The 15,804-nt window shown below is 38.1% G+C and overlaps 1 protein-coding gene across 1 annotated transcript in view; it reads right to left on the bottom strand.

Annotated features, from left to right (window-relative positions):
• Nucleotides 1-15,368: 15,368 nt before the first annotated feature.
• Nucleotides 15,369-15,804, bottom strand: part of LOC150088727 (actin-related protein 2/3 complex subunit 3-like) — an 87,628-nt gene continuing 87,192 nt past the window's right edge. The window contains exon 7 of the mRNA XM_090370879.1: nucleotides 15,369-15,602. Within this exon, the coding sequence (XP_090227005.1) occupies nucleotides 15,540-15,602 (63 nt within the window). The 3' untranslated portion in view covers nucleotides 15,369-15,539. The remainder of the gene's footprint in view (nucleotides 15,603-15,804) is intronic.

Genomic DNA, 15,804 nt, shown 5'->3' with positions numbered 1-15,804 from the left:
TTTTGTGACTGCATCATAGTATCCAATCAAATTGGTCAGGCAAGACTTCCCCTTAAGAAAACCATGCTGTGTCCTAGCTATAACTGAAGTCTTGTCTAGATGATCCTGCAGTGCTTCTTTCACCAGTGCCTCCATTAATTTTCCGGGAACAGAAGTTAAACTCACAGGTCTATAATTACTTGTGTCAGCCTTTGATCCCCCTTTGTGAATTGGGGTCACATTTGCACATCTCCAGTCAATGGGTACCTCCCCTGAGTCCAAGGAAGCTCTCATAATTATGGCTAAGGGTTTGCTTACCTCCTTTGCTGCCTCCTTTAATATAACTGGATAGATCCCATCCACCCCAGGTGCCTTTCTTGTGTTTATCTTCAACAATTTCTCCTCCACTTTGCTCTCAGTTATTACAAGATTCTCTAGCTTACTGCTAGAGTTGAATACACCTCTGGCATTCCCCTCGCTGAATAACTCCTCATGTGTGAATGTCGATGCAAAATATTCATTTAGTTTGTTAGCTACCCGAGCAGGGTCATCAACAGTTGACCCATCGATCTCAAGTGGACCAATCTGATTCATCCCCTTCCTTCTAGAGTTTACATAAGTAAAGAACTCTTTGCTGTTTTTCTTCGCATCCCTTGCCAAGGATCTCTCGTAATCTGCCTTCGCCTGCCTAACCTCCTTTGTAACTTGGTTACAGATCAACTTGTATCTATCATAGGCATCCGTGTCACGTGTTAATTTGTATGTATCCCATGCATTTTTCTTCTCTGCCATATGCCTCATTAGTTCATCTGACAACCATTTAGGCCTAAACCTTGAACAATATTTCTTAGTTGGTATGTAAAGCCTAGTAGCTTCCACGATAAGTTCTTTGAATGCTTCCCATTTTGAATTTGCTGTTGGCAATATCATCAGTTGATCCCACTGTATAGAATTTAAATACTGTCTCAGTCCATTGTAGTCGCCTTTACGAAAGCAATACCCCTTCCCTTTACCCCTAATGGTAGTTACCTCTTTGAGTAACTCCCACTTCAGCACACTGTGATCACTGCCACCAAGTGGTTCATTTATCTGCAGATTCTTAATGCATGAAGAATCACTACTGATAATCAAATCAAGAGTATTACTCCCTCTAGTTGCCTCCCGAACATGCTGATGTAGAAAACAATCATCCAATAAATCCACAAAAGCCTTGCTACTGTGTGAGTGACCAGCCCCCAAATTCCAGTCAATATCTGGGAAATTAAAATCCCCCATTATAAGACTCTCTGATTTACTGGCCCACTCTATTTCTCCGAACAGTTTCTTATTATACTCATCAGAGTCATTAGGCCTATAGCACACTCCTACTCTCAATTTTGATCTCCCAATGCTTATGTCACACCAAACTGACTCGACACTGCACTGTCCAGCGATGTCGACTGGCTTCACTTCCTTGGATTTTATGTATTTCTTAATTAATAGCATAACCCCTCCTCCCTTCCTATCCTGTCTATCCTTTCTGTACACATTGTACTCCCCAAATTCCAGTTCTGCATTTCTTATATCTGTGTGACACCACGTCTCTGAAATCCCCACAATATCTGCCTTTGATGTTTTGAGCAATACCTCAAATTCATCAAATTTATTTACTAAACTCCTAGCATTGGTGTACACACAAGTATACATGCACCTGTTCTTTTTCTTAGCTACCCTAACACAACCCATGTGTTTACTTGTACCCCAATGATTCCCAGCAGTCTCTGAAATATCCTGCATCTTATTTTCCAGGCTGCGGCTCATTCCAATAGAAGCAGTGCAAGAATCACTTTCACCTCTGCCAGTGGCTACTGTTAATCTATTAGTCCTTGTATCCCCCCAATCTAGCAGTTTTCCGACCCACCTAACATTGCCTCGATAGCATCAGCAAACATTCTTGCACCCTTTCTATTTAAGTGTATCCCATCCCTGTAGAAGCAGTCTCACCTGTTAACAAGTACAGACCAGGCTGAAAAAAATTCTACCCCTTGAGCCCTGCACAATCTTTCCAGGGCCGAATTGATTGACAGGGCCCTCATCATATACTCCCTCCTATCGTGTCTGGGCAGAATTGCAGACACTTTCAATTTCAACCCTAATTCACGGCTTTTTTTCATCAGTGACCTGTACTTGTCAAGTAATTCCGCCGGTCTCCTACTCTTAATGTCATTAGTGCCAACGTGTACAACTATATCACCTTTTGTGCCCTTAAAAGATGATATCCGCTCTACAACGTCATCAACTTTTGCCCCTGGCAGACATACCCTGGTCCTATTCCACCTATCCTTTTTACAAAGCATGTTTCCCGTTTCCCTGACAATAGAGTCACCAACAACTACTAGTTCCTTTGGGACCAGCGCATTCTGCCTTGGGGGTTGCCGCTGTGTTCCGCGATGACCAAGTGCAAGCTCTGGCATTGGTGTGGGCAGCTGAGAGCTTGATGGGCCCCTCACTTGTAATCCTTCGAGGGCATCCACCCTATCCTTCAAGCTCTCATATAGGCCCATAACAACGCTGAGTTGTCGCCTTATCTCCTTACACTCCTTGCATCGCACACACACAAAGACATCCCCCATGGCAGTATCATGTCCCATACTTGACTGCTCCGCAAACATCAAGCAAATAGTGCATCTTACAAGGCTGTGATTCAGAGGACAACTGCCCCCCTCAGTTCTCCCCTGGGCCACAGCATTCCCATTAGCTTGAGCCCTTTGCTTTGCTGCTCTGGTTTGAGTCATGATTTAGATTAACTTTCAATAAAATTTCAATTTCTGTACAAAATTAAATCCTAAACTTGTATCCAAACACAGTTATAACGCTATATTTATGTTTCAGTAACGAGTGTTATCTACGAAATATTTACGTTTCAGTAACGAGTGTTATCTGCGAAATCCCTTTATATAACTTTCGTATCAAGTTATGTATTAATTATTTGTTTTTACTAATTATTTATGTTACGTAACCTAAGTGGTTATATGTATAATTAATTATGTTAAATAAAATTAATTATATTACGTTTGTAATCTAAGTCGTTATATGTATTTATTTAAACGTACAATTTAACTGCTAACGAAGTTCAACTAACGCTATCTAGTACGGTATATCGTATCACAAAGGCGGGAAAATTACGAACGGTTAGCGGAGTTGAAACACGTGGAAACCTTTACCGATACTTTTATGCAATTACAAGGCCGAGTAAAGAATAAATACACCAAATTAATCAGAAAATCACAAAATAATGTTATACTACTAAATTTAAATCAAAAGTTTTAGAAAAACAATAATTTCAAATCAATAATTAACAAAAATCCACTTAGCGGCTTTGAAAACGACCGTCTCTAGGAATGCAAACGACCGTCTATATAAGGAATGCAGAACTGGAATTTAGGGAGTAAAACGTCTACAGAAAGGATAGACAGGATAGGAAGGGAGAAGGGGTTATGCTATTAGTTAAGAAACACATAAAATCCAAAGAAGTGAAACCAGTCGACATCGCTGGACAGGACAGTGTCAAGTCAGTTTGGTGTGATATAAGCATTGGGAGATCAAAATTGAGAGTAGGAGTGTGCTATAGGCCTAATGACTCTGATGAGTATAATAAGAAACTGTAGAGGGAAATCGAGTGGGCCAGTAAATCAGAGAGTCTTATAATGGGGGATTTTAATTGCCCAGATATAGTAGTAGTAGTAGTAGTGGCATGTGATGCAAGAAAGAAAGTGTATGAGCTTATGCAGCATCAGCCAAAAAAAAAAAAAAAAAAAAAAATCACACCATTCCCTCCAAATGCCTGTCCAGTTCCTCCTTAAATTTATTCAACCTATCAACTTCCACAACGACAGAATATTGACTGGGATCTGTGGGTTGATTACTCACACACTAGCAAGGCTTTTGGGGATTTATTCGATGATTGTTTTCTACATCAGCATGTTCGGGATACAACTAGAGGGAGTAATACTCTTGATCTGATTATCAGTAGTGATTCTTTATGCATTAAGAATCTGCAGATAAAGCAACCACTAGGTGGCAGTGATCACAGTGTGCTGAAGTGGGATTTACTCAAAGAGGTAACTCAAAGAGAATAACCCTTCCCATTAGGGTAAAGGGAAGGGTTATTGCTTTCATAAAGGCGACTACGATGGACTGAGACAGTATTCAAATTCTATACAGTGGGACCAACTGATGATGTTACCAACAGCAAATTCAAAATGGGAAGCATTCAAAGAACTTATCTTGGAAGCTACTAGGCTTTACATACCAACAAAGAAATATTGTTCAAGGTTTAGGCCTAAATGGATGTCAGATGAACTAATGAGAAATATGACAGACAAGAAAAATGCATGCGATACATATAAATTAACACGTGACACAGAAGCCTATGATAGATATAAGTTGATCTGTAACCGAGTTACAAAGGAGGTTAGGCAGGCGAAGGCAGATTACGAGAAATCTTTGGCAAGGGATGCAAAGAAAAACAGCAAAGAGTTCTTTACTTATGTAAACTCTAGAAGGAAGGGAATGAATCAGATTGGTCCACTTGATATCGATGGCTCAACTGTTGATGATCCTGCTAAGGTAGCTAACAAATTAAATGAATATTTTGCATCGATATTCACACATGAGGAGTTAGCATTAGCATTAGCATTAGTAGAGGCATTTGATGCAAGAAAGCAAGCTTATGCAGCATCAGCCAAAAAAAAAAAAAAAAAAAAAGAAACCACTTCCATTTCACCCCTCTGTTCGTTCAAAATACCTGTCCAGCTGAGCTTTAAACTTATTTAGGCTATCAACTTCCACGACAAGGGATGGAAGTCTGTTCCACCAACCAACCACCCGCTGGCTAAAGACAAATTTCCGCACGTCTATCCTACATCTGTCTTTCCTCAATTTGAATTTATACCCTCTCAGGTGATTATTCTGAGCGAGAGGAAGAATCCCATCAGCATTGAGCATGCTCAAACCATTCAAGGCTTTATACACCTCTATCAGATCACCTCGGTGGTGCCTAGTCTCCACACACTGTAATTTGCAAAACTTAAGCCTTTCTTCGTAAGAGCACCCCTTTGTTCCATTCACTAATCTTGTTACCCTTCTCTGTACTCGTTCCAGCAGCTCTACATCCTTCTTGAAATGAGGCCTCCAGACCTGTATACAGTACTCTAGGTGTGGCCTGACCATTGCCTTATACAAGGGAATAATCACCTCCTTATCCCTGCTAGAAAAATTCCTATATATCATTGACAATACACCATGAGCTACCCTTGCAGCCCGTCTGCACTGCTCAGAGAACTTCATATCTGCCTACACAACCACCCCCAGGTCCCTTTCATTCTCTATTACTGTCAGTGTAGTACCACAGAGTTGATACGTTGCTCTGGGGTTGCTGTTTCCCATGTGTAGTACTTTACATTTGTCAATGTTAAACTTCATTTGCCACCTCTCAGCCCATTTGCTCAACCTTTCCTGATCCTGTTGCAGCAGCATAGTGTCAGTAGTGTCCTTGACAACCCTGCCTACCTTTGGATCGTCTGCAAACTTCGACATTAAGCTTGATATACCATCAGTTATTCAGGGAGGGGAATGCCAGAGGTGAGTTAAACTCTGGCAGTGAGCTGGATGATTTTGTAATAACTGAGAGGAAAGTGGAAGAGAAATTGTCGAAGATAAACATAAAAGAGGCACCCGGGGTGGACGGAATCTATCCAGTTATATTAAAGGAAGCAGCAAAGGAAGTAAGCAAACCCGTAGCCATAATTATGAGAGCTTCTTTGGACTCAGGGTAGGTACCCATGGACTGGAGATGTGCAAATGTGACCCCAATTCACAAAGGAGGATCAAAGGGAAACACAAGTAATTATACACTTGTTAGTTTAACTTCTGTTCCAGGAAAATTAATGGAGCCACTGGTTAAAGAAGCACTGCAGGATCATCTAGACAAGACTTCAGTTATAGCTCGGACACAGCATGGTTTTGTTCAGGGGAAGTCTTGCCTGACAAATTTGATTGGATACTATGATGCAGTCACAAAAGAACTGGATGCAGGGAATAACTTTGATATTATATACTTGGATCTTAGAAAGGCTTTGATACTGTTGCACATGGAAGACTGCTGCACAAATTGGAGCAGTGTGGCATTGGAGGCAAATTGCTGCTATGGATAAAGGGGTGGTTGAGGGGGAGAAGACAGAGAATGGTAATCAATGGACGCTGCTCATCGTGGACTAATGTTATTAGTGTACTCCCTCAGGGTTCATTGTTGGGTCCATTATTGTTTTCTGTATTTATAAATGGTATTGATGATGGTATATCAGGCTTAATATCCAAATTTGCAGACGATACAAAGGTTAGCAGAGTTGTTAAGGACACTACTGACGCTATGCTGCTGCAACAGGATCTGGAAAGGTTGAGCAGATGGGCTGAGAGGTGGCAAATGAAGTTTAACATTGAAAAATGTAAAGTACTGCATATGGGAAACAGCAACCCCAGAGCAACGTATCAACTCTGTGGTACTACACTGACTGTGGTAGAGAATGAAAAGGACCTGGGGATAATTTTGCAGGCAAATACGAAATTTTCTGAGCAGTGTAGACGAGCTGCAAGAGTAGCTCATGGTGTCTTATCAATGATATACAGGAATTTTTCTAGCAGGGATAAGGAGGTGATTATTCCCTTGTATAAGGCAATCGTCAGGCCACACCTTGACTACTGTATACAGGTCTGGAGGCCTCATTTCAAGAAGGATGTAGAGCTGCTGGAACGAGTACAGAGAAGGGCAACAAGATTAGTGAATAGAACAAAGGGTTGCTCTTACGAAGAAAGGCTTAACTTTTGCAAATTACAGTGTCTGGAGACTAGGCACCGGCGAACAGTTTTCTACTAAACAATCTTCATATTGCTTATTTAACAGTGCTCAGCATCACCAGCACAGTTTCTCCTTGCCATGGAAAAACTATGTTATGGCTTTAATCGGTTAAAGGTTGATGTGATGCAAAGGGCTTATTCAGTTCATCAGCTTGATGTTTAATTTATTTTTGCATTAAGGATCAGATCTGATTGCTGTTTTCTTATTTTTTTTTATATATGTGTAATACTTCTTTCCCCCCCCCCCTCTTAGTCAGTGATTTCTTACTGTTTGCCTTTGCCAATCTAATTATTCCTGGATTTACTATTACCTACAATCTGTATGGGCTTTCCCTTTCCCTTTTCAGTATTATAGTCAAAGTCAGGTTTTATCGGCGCCTCCGTAGCCAGGTGGGAAGGAGCAGCAGTGCGTAGCACACGCTTCTTGATTAGACCGGGGTTCGAGCCCGTCACCACCAAATACGGAGGATGCGGAAAGGTCAGGGAATGACCACCGCATATCCCGGAGCAATATGGCCTTAGTTGCTAATGCTCCTTAAAAAAAAAAAAAAAAAAAACCAAACCAAAAATCAGGTTTTATTTAATGTGCAATAAGTAATACTAATTTATAGTAGTCAGCAATGTGCTGAGTTAATTTAAAACTCAATCTATCAATGGCATGCAGTGCAGTTCAATCGCTAATTATAAGTGAATTGATTCTTCAAGTCAGTATAGTGGCTAGTCACTTGACTTAAGTTTGATATGGTCTAGGTTTGTATCCTCTGTCATAAAATGGAGGATTTCTATAATGTTTTTTCATCTGTGTTTGAGTTAGCCAGTCTCTCACATGATCCTCCCCATGAGTTATTCAGGTCCCTCTCGCACATAAACAGACATACTGGACTTGAGCTCAGATGGTTGCACACCCCATACACACAGGCACTAGGTAAACACGACATTAGTCCATATAATTATCCAAAAGTTAAGGCCTTGTCTTGGGATAGAACTCTCGCAATGAACTGAACTACATCTATTTGGTGACACAATTTCTGTCAAGATCATTGAGAGGAATCATGTTGCATTTTGGGCAACTTACTATTATGGGCAAAGGATTGATAATGAAAAAAAATGTGATGCCATAATCTTGAAAATAAAATATCAGTTCAAGAAATAAAAACTTTTCAGTGAGGATTATGGATTGCATCTCACAGATATATGCAAGCAAAGTGTGGAACTGTTGTTGTTGATGTTTTAGGCACATCAGCAACTTAGACCATATTGTACCATATATTATGTCTGTAAATTGTGTGTTATGTGGTCGATTTTGCCTGTTATATGGATGAAAAACCTAAGTTTCCAGGAGAAAAAAACCATGCAACTCTTGCCTGAGACCAACCCAGCTATGTTGTAAAAAAATGGCCCATAAAAATTTTTGGCATTATTGGCAGGATTCAAACCCAGGTCTTTTTCATCCAGAGTGGGGAGAATGGTGATTATATCAACTGTACTACCTGTGAGGGCCAAGTAAGGAATGCTGAATTCTGTGACTTTAATATTGGAGTCCGGATAAAAGTGAAGTAATTGGGTCAGTACAATTGTTTCCAAAAGAATTTTTTAGCTGCTGCTAATCCAGGTTCTTTCAGCTACCACCAGAAGTGGACTGGCCATAAGACATACCGGGAAAACCCCAGAGACTGATGTGATTTTGGCCATAAACACTAGTATGAGGCAGCTACAAGTTTTCCCCGGTAAGAATTTTTGACTCAGTTCGCCTCTGGCTACCACAACATCATATTATGCTCCTCCAGAAGCCAGTTTCTCCGAATTGGACATTATTCGTATACATGATGTGCCAGCTCATTCATCACGAATCTGATGTGGGTAGTTGTGGACCTGTGCTCTGAAGCCAATCAGTGGATTAGTATTGATAAGTGGCAAAGATACAAGGAAGACAGTTTATACCACATTAGCCAAAAAAAAAAAAAAAAAAAATAATAATAATAATAACAATAGGACTACACTGTCCACTTTCACACTAGATTGAAATTTCTTCCACCAATTATCCTCTGAAAACAAATTTTCGCATATCTATCCTGCAATTTTCCTTTTTCAATTTATATCCTCTTATGTGTGTGTCGTCAGAGATACCACCAGCATTTAGTTTACTCAATCCTTTTAAAGCCTTAAACACTTCAATCAGGTCTTCTTGCAGGTATCTAGTTTCCAAGGGCTGCAATTTACAGAACTAAAGTCTTTCATTGTAAGAATACCCTTTTTGTTCGTCCTTTACTAATCTTGTTGCTCTCCTCTGCAGCCATTCTAACAGACTCGCATCCTTAAAATGCTTTCAGACCTGCGGTACTTAAGACACAGCTTAACCATGACCTTATACAATGGGATAACTTACCTCTGCTGGCAAAATTCCTTTATATCATTGACAGAATCCCACGAGTTGTCTTAGCATCATGTTTGCACTGCTTGGAGAACTTCATGTCAGACTGTACAATTAGCCCTAAGTTTCTCGTTGTCCATTGCTCTGCCTGTGTGTTTCTCTCCTACAATTTTATTAGTAATGTTTACAAAGCAAGCATACATGTATTTTATAGACACAATTTATTGAAACAGTTTATTGACTTCATAGCCTTAAGTATCGTACTGCCCAATTGGTATGTTATTCTGGGGTTACTGCTGCCCGTATGCAGTACCTTGCATTGATCAATGTTTAACCACAACTGCTACTTCTCAACTCAATTGCCTAATTTTTCTAGTTCTCACTGCAGTAGCACTCTTTGATTCTTGTCATTAACCATCCTTTTTATTATCTGTAAACTTGGACATTAAGCTTGATATCCCTTCATCAGTATTGTTAATAATATGGAATATAGTAAGGTGCCTAGCAATGAACCCTTCTTTAGCCCAAGAAGACAGTGCTCCCAAATAACCACTTGTCTTGTTCCCCTCAACTATTCCTTTATCCATATCAGTAACTTTCCCCCTAATGCCACACTGCTCCAAAATTAAGTACATGTGACCCCCACTAAACGCTGATAATTCGTTCCCAAAAAACAGAGCGCTAAGTGAATCCACGCTAGGCAAGCGCCGCATTCCCATAAGGCAACGTGTATTCGTGAGTTGCGGTCGGTGCCACAGGATATTTCCTAATCAATAATAAACGGCAGTGAAAAGATGCACAAATGTCAGTAAAAATATTTAATATTCAAATATTTGTACATATAAAATATTCTGCATTACATACGTATATAATTATGTGATAACTACTTACATATCAAAATTAAACTTAAAATTCCAATTAAAATCATGAATTTAATTGATGAATTTAATCATGAAAAATGTGTCGATTTTTGGTTGTACTTTGACCCTCTTCTGGTAAACTAAAAGGGGTTTTAATTTTAAATCCCCCACAGCGTTACCACCCAACAATAAAGTCAACCGATCCTTCGCCACTTTGAAACCTGGCAGTATGAAACTTCTTTTAAGCATTCATTTCCAAAAAAAGGTCCTGCTTCATCTATGTTAAAAACTTGTTGAGAAGTATAACACATAATACTCCTCTTCAATAATTTTAACAAGTTCTTTTTTGAAAGTTTCGGCTCCTTGATCTGCACTTGCGGTTTCTTTCTGGATTTTAAATCTATTCAACCAGCCCTTTCTAGTTTTAAATGGTTCCACATTTTTTTTTTTTTTTTTAGGTGAGTTTTCTTCAGATCATCATATAGGCTAATCCTCTCTCTCTATAATATTTAACTTAACTGAATTCTGCATTGGATATTATCTTCAATAAAATTAGTTAAAAGTCAATCCATTTCAATCCTACTACTAGCTGGCCTAGCTCTAGTTGCTTGCAGTGGAACAGCTGTCTTTCTGGCTGCTAAAATTAATTCTTTATTTTTTATAGTTGTTCTTGCAGTTAAACTTGCCAGTTCTAAATTACGCCACACACTCGCTTGTCGTTGACAGGAATCGATTCGCTTCGAAACGTCTAATTCAATTTTCAAATTCAGTCTTTTTCTTACATTTATAGTCTTCGTACTGTGTCCATACGTTGTTGCTTTTTTTCATTCTTATCCGCCGTTATTAACTCTTCAAAAATGTAACTGCGTTGGTTGCATTAATTATGATACAATGTTCGAGTAAACCGTCCATTACGAACGATGTCTACTGCTGTACTGAGTGATGACTAGACTTCGGATAAATGCATATAACGCAAATATTACAAGCAATATACTTGATCATATTTTAAAATGTTGATCTCGGAACTGTACTGCAATTAAATTAGCATGCGAGAAAATTTCACTGAGTATGGGAAATTTTCTCAAGTCTGTGTGGGAAACGTTTTAATGGTTTTGCTATTCATTTTCAAGCTATCAACTCTTATCAAATGAAACGATTTTGTTAAATATGCAATCTGTAAAAGAACATTATAGTGATTTGTGACAGTGTTATAATATAAGAACAGCATTATAGCGAATTCGCGTAAAGCAAACAGCATTATAACAAGGGCCTGCTGTATATAATATCAAAATTATTTTTTTGCATCCAATTCTTTTGTTACATGAGTAGCTAATCAGATTAGTCAGGCAATCTTCCATTAACCCTGTGAGTTCTGTATAACTACATTCCTGTCAAGATGATCATGCAATACTTCTTTTACTAATGACCCCATTATTTTCCCTGGAACAGAGGCAAGCTTACAGGTCTGTAGGCACCTCCGTAGCCAGGTGGGAAGGAGCAGCAGTGCGCAGCACACGTTTCTTGATTAGACCGGGGTTCGAGCCCGTCACCACCAAATACGGAGGATGCAGAAAGGTCAAGGAATGACCACCGCATATCCCGGAGCAATATGGCCTTAGTTGCTAATGCTCCTAAAAACCAACAGGTCTGTAATTAATCACTTTGCCCTTTGATTCCCTTTGTGAATAGAAGAGACATTTGCACATTTCCTCCCCTGATTATGGCAAAAGGTCTGCTTGTCTTTTTTTTTTTTTTTTTTTCACTGCTTCTTTTAATATAATTAGATAGACTATTGGCTGCAGGTACCTTGTTTACGTTTGGCTTCAGAAATTTCTCTTTCTTCTCGGCTATCACAAAATCATTTAATTCCCAGTTATAACTTGGTAGACTTCTGTATTCCCATTCATTAAAACTTCTAGTGGTTCATCATTTCTACTGTCGACATCAAAGAATTCTTTGATGTTTTCCTTGCATTCTTAGCTAAAGACTTCTCATAATCTGCCTTCATTTGCCTGAATCTGTTCATGGCTTGATTGTATAGTGCACTTACTTGATTGTTCCTGTGGCACCTGATAATTTATAATCATCCCATGCTTTTTTCTTTCTTCTTCTCTACACTAGTCTCATCAAGTTCGCATGAAATCTGGTTAGGATTTTTTTTTTTTTAATAAATACATGTATTTCTTAATTGGTATAAAAAGCTTAGTAGTTTCAAAGGTTAATTCCCTGAATGTTTCCCATTTAGAATTTGCAGTTGGTAACATCATCAGATGAACCCACTGAAAAGAATTTAAAATTCTAAGACCATTGTAATTACCTTTAATAAAGCAAAATACTTTACCTTTATTTTGATAGTAGTTATATCTTTGAAGTAAATCCTACATTAAATTATTAATATTGCCACCTAGCTGTTCTTTATTTTGAGATTGTTAATGCATGAAGAGTCACTGCTGATAATTAGGTCATGATTATTGCATTCTCTTGTTTCTGCTCTAACATGCTGCCATAGAAAATGCTCAACCACTAAATTCAGTAAAGTTTTGCTACTGTGTGTGTGCGTGTAATTGCCCACAAGTTACAGTCAACTTCTGGGAGTCAAAATTCCCATTACATATTTCAACTTTCTGACTCACCCTATTTGTCTATATGTTCATTATACTTACTTTTTGTCCTCTAATATACTCCTAATTTCATTTTTGTTCTCTCAGTGTTTATCACACCAAACTGAGTCAACATTCTAATGGCCACCCAGTGCACATTGTGTTGTCTTTCCTGTACAAATTTTTTTTCATTATTTTCAAATTCCACATCGCTTGTGTATGAGTGACACCATGTTTCCAATATCCCAAATGTCCAAATTTGATGCCAACCAATACTTCATATTCAAATTTACTATACCACACTCCTAGCATTGGTGTGTAGAAGGGGTACAAGCATTCTTGCCCCTTCTACTTAAGAGTATCCCATCCCTGTGAAACCAGTCCCTCTTGTTACCAAGCACAGACTGCACTGAGAAAAATTCTACCCCACAAGCTTTGCCCAGTCTTTACGGAGCTAAATTAACAGACAAAGCTCTTATCATATACTCTCTCCTATCATGTCTGGGCAGAATTACAGATGCTTTCAAATTTAATCCTAACTCATGACTTTTTCTGAGTGTGGTCTGTGCTAGTTAACAAGCACAGACCTCCCCTCAGATCAATATACTCAGATCTCACATTCTTATCATTGGTACCAACATATACATCATTTTATGTGCTCTTAATAGATAACAACTGCTCTACATCATTAACTTTTGCCCCTAGCAGAACATAATCCTGGTCCTATTCCACCTGTCCTTTTTACACAATATATTTCCAACTTCCCTAATAATAGTCACTAACAATAGCCACATCCTGTGGGACCAGAACTCTCTGCTGTTGAGAATGTTGCTGTTTTGTTTAATGCACAAGTGTAGGCATTAGTGGTGAGCTCAGAAGCAGAGTGCTTGATGGGTCTCTTGTTTCAATTACTTTGAGGCCATCAACCCTATTCTTCAAGCTCTCATATAGGCCTATCAGAAAATGCTAAATTTGCACTTAATCTCTGTTTATAATCCAGGACAACCACAAGTTCAGAGGAGTTCACAAGACACATAAGAAACAGCACTGTATTTAGCAGTCATGCAGGCTTGAACCACAGTCACTCAAAAGTGCATCTATTTATGAACCCTTTGACTATTTGGCTTTGGCTCCTTCATCCATATCTTCTAATCCATAGTACTTTCTTTCAACATGAATAACTAATGAGCTAGAGCTTAGTTAAGTTTGTATTATTATCCTCATTAAATTATATATTAAAATCTAAAGAAGAATCGGTTTGTTTTACCTCATTTAAACTTTTGTCTTATTGGCAGGTTTTTAATTATATGGAAGATTCTGTTTAAAGTTATGAAAATCTGCCAATATGCCTGAGGAGTTATGCAAATGCTATTTTGCTTAAAATTAATTTTTCAAACTAACAGATTAAATGATCAACAACTAGATGGTTATAATCACAATACATTAGAATTCTTACATTGTCCAATTGCAAAACTTTCACATTAGAATAACTGTAAGGGCTGTTCAAAAAACAGTCCTAGCAGTTATACTTATTCAGGGTAGCTGCACTTAAGTTCAACATGACGATAATGTTGTTCCTGATGTTCATGGATTCTAGAAGAGTGGTAGTGGTGTGGAGATTTCCAAGAGAATACTTCCTTTTGGAGTGTATTATCTTGACCACAGAGGTAAGAGTGCCTGAAACCATGAAGTCCATGGCTTACTTAGAAAATATTGTCTTACTATATTATCTTTACTGTCCGGGTGTGACAGTAAAGTTCCCATACTGATGTTGTTGCAGTCATGTTTGAGGAGTTTGAAAATAAACGGAAGTGGTTTGTACGTCAAACTTCCTCCAACAGATGGTGGTACAGAGACTGTCCAATATGCTGACAGGTTGCAATAGCCAATTTTGTTAGTGGTGTTAATGGTCAATGTCATGATTTTGCAAAGGAGTAATGAATGAATAACAAATTTTGCTTTAAACTGGGAAAATCTGCAACGGAAACACATGTTAAAAACTGTTTATGGTGATAAAATATTAAGTTGTACCAATGTGTTTGAATGGTATAAGTAGTTCAAAGGTGGGGGGGGGAGTTTAAGAAATGGGATAGTAGAAAAGTGTTTTATTAAAAATATATATTTTGAAATATTTTTTAATACTGAAAAAAACGCAACAGACATCCAATTAGGTACGAATTAATGTGACTTTTGTGCTGAACATCTTGAGTGTGTCTCTCAGCATCAGGTGAGTATGCCGTAATTTTCATCTTTAAAGATAAAAAGAGACTTACATTGTTCAAACGGTTTCTTGATTTATTTTTAATATAGTTCATGTTCAAAAATATTTTCCCGCAGAAATACATCAAACAAAAAACTAAGAGAAGTCCAAATGCAAATATTTTCAAATTTATATACTTTTCCGGTAAGCTACTCCATGCATCGAACACAAATGTCTTTGCCTTTCCAAATACTCAATTTCAATTAAGGGCATTTTAGCCTTGCACTCACCATGTCCTTGATTTTTAAGTCCTCTAACTCCATTTTAAATTGTGCTTCATGTGTGCTAAAAGTTAAAGAGCCGCAGTTACGTGTTCAAGGAGCCACAGGTTGCCAACCCCTGGCGTACATCATACTTTACAGAATATGAAATTCAACTTTTGAAGAAATTTACAAATATACAGCTTCATTATCATATTTTAATGGTCATGACAATGTACAGAGTTTTTGAAGAATTATGAAAGATTTTTTTCCCATAATTATGAAATCATTTACACCCTTCTTCTGTACACAGCTATCATACATCAACTGCCATTCTCCTAGCACCAAAAGTTTATACTGGGTTTCATAAATTTTTCACTGTCCTGGTCCTGACAAACTTTTGTCCATAAATCTTCTTTTGGCAAAACAAATCCACCACTAAAATATATTAAAAAAGTTAATTGTATTAAATTTCATGTTTCACTTAATAATCCTTCTGAAAGTCATTAGTGAAATTCAAATATTAATTTTGTAATAAATTAAACATTGCCAAATCATAGCAGTAAAATGCAAAATAAAGGTGCCACTTCAAAACTAACTATAGGTTGGGTGCTCGGCATGTCAGATATTTCCAAGCATT

This window comes from Mastigoproctus giganteus, chromosome 3, assembly GCF_048544385.1.
Source record: "Mastigoproctus giganteus isolate SK-2022 chromosome 3, ASM4854438v1, whole genome shotgun sequence".
Classification (NCBI taxonomy): domain Eukaryota; kingdom Metazoa; phylum Arthropoda; class Arachnida; order Uropygi; family Thelyphonidae; genus Mastigoproctus; species Mastigoproctus giganteus.
The sequence above is the reverse complement of the archived record's forward strand: the minus strand, read 5'-3'. Positions and strand labels throughout refer to the sequence as shown.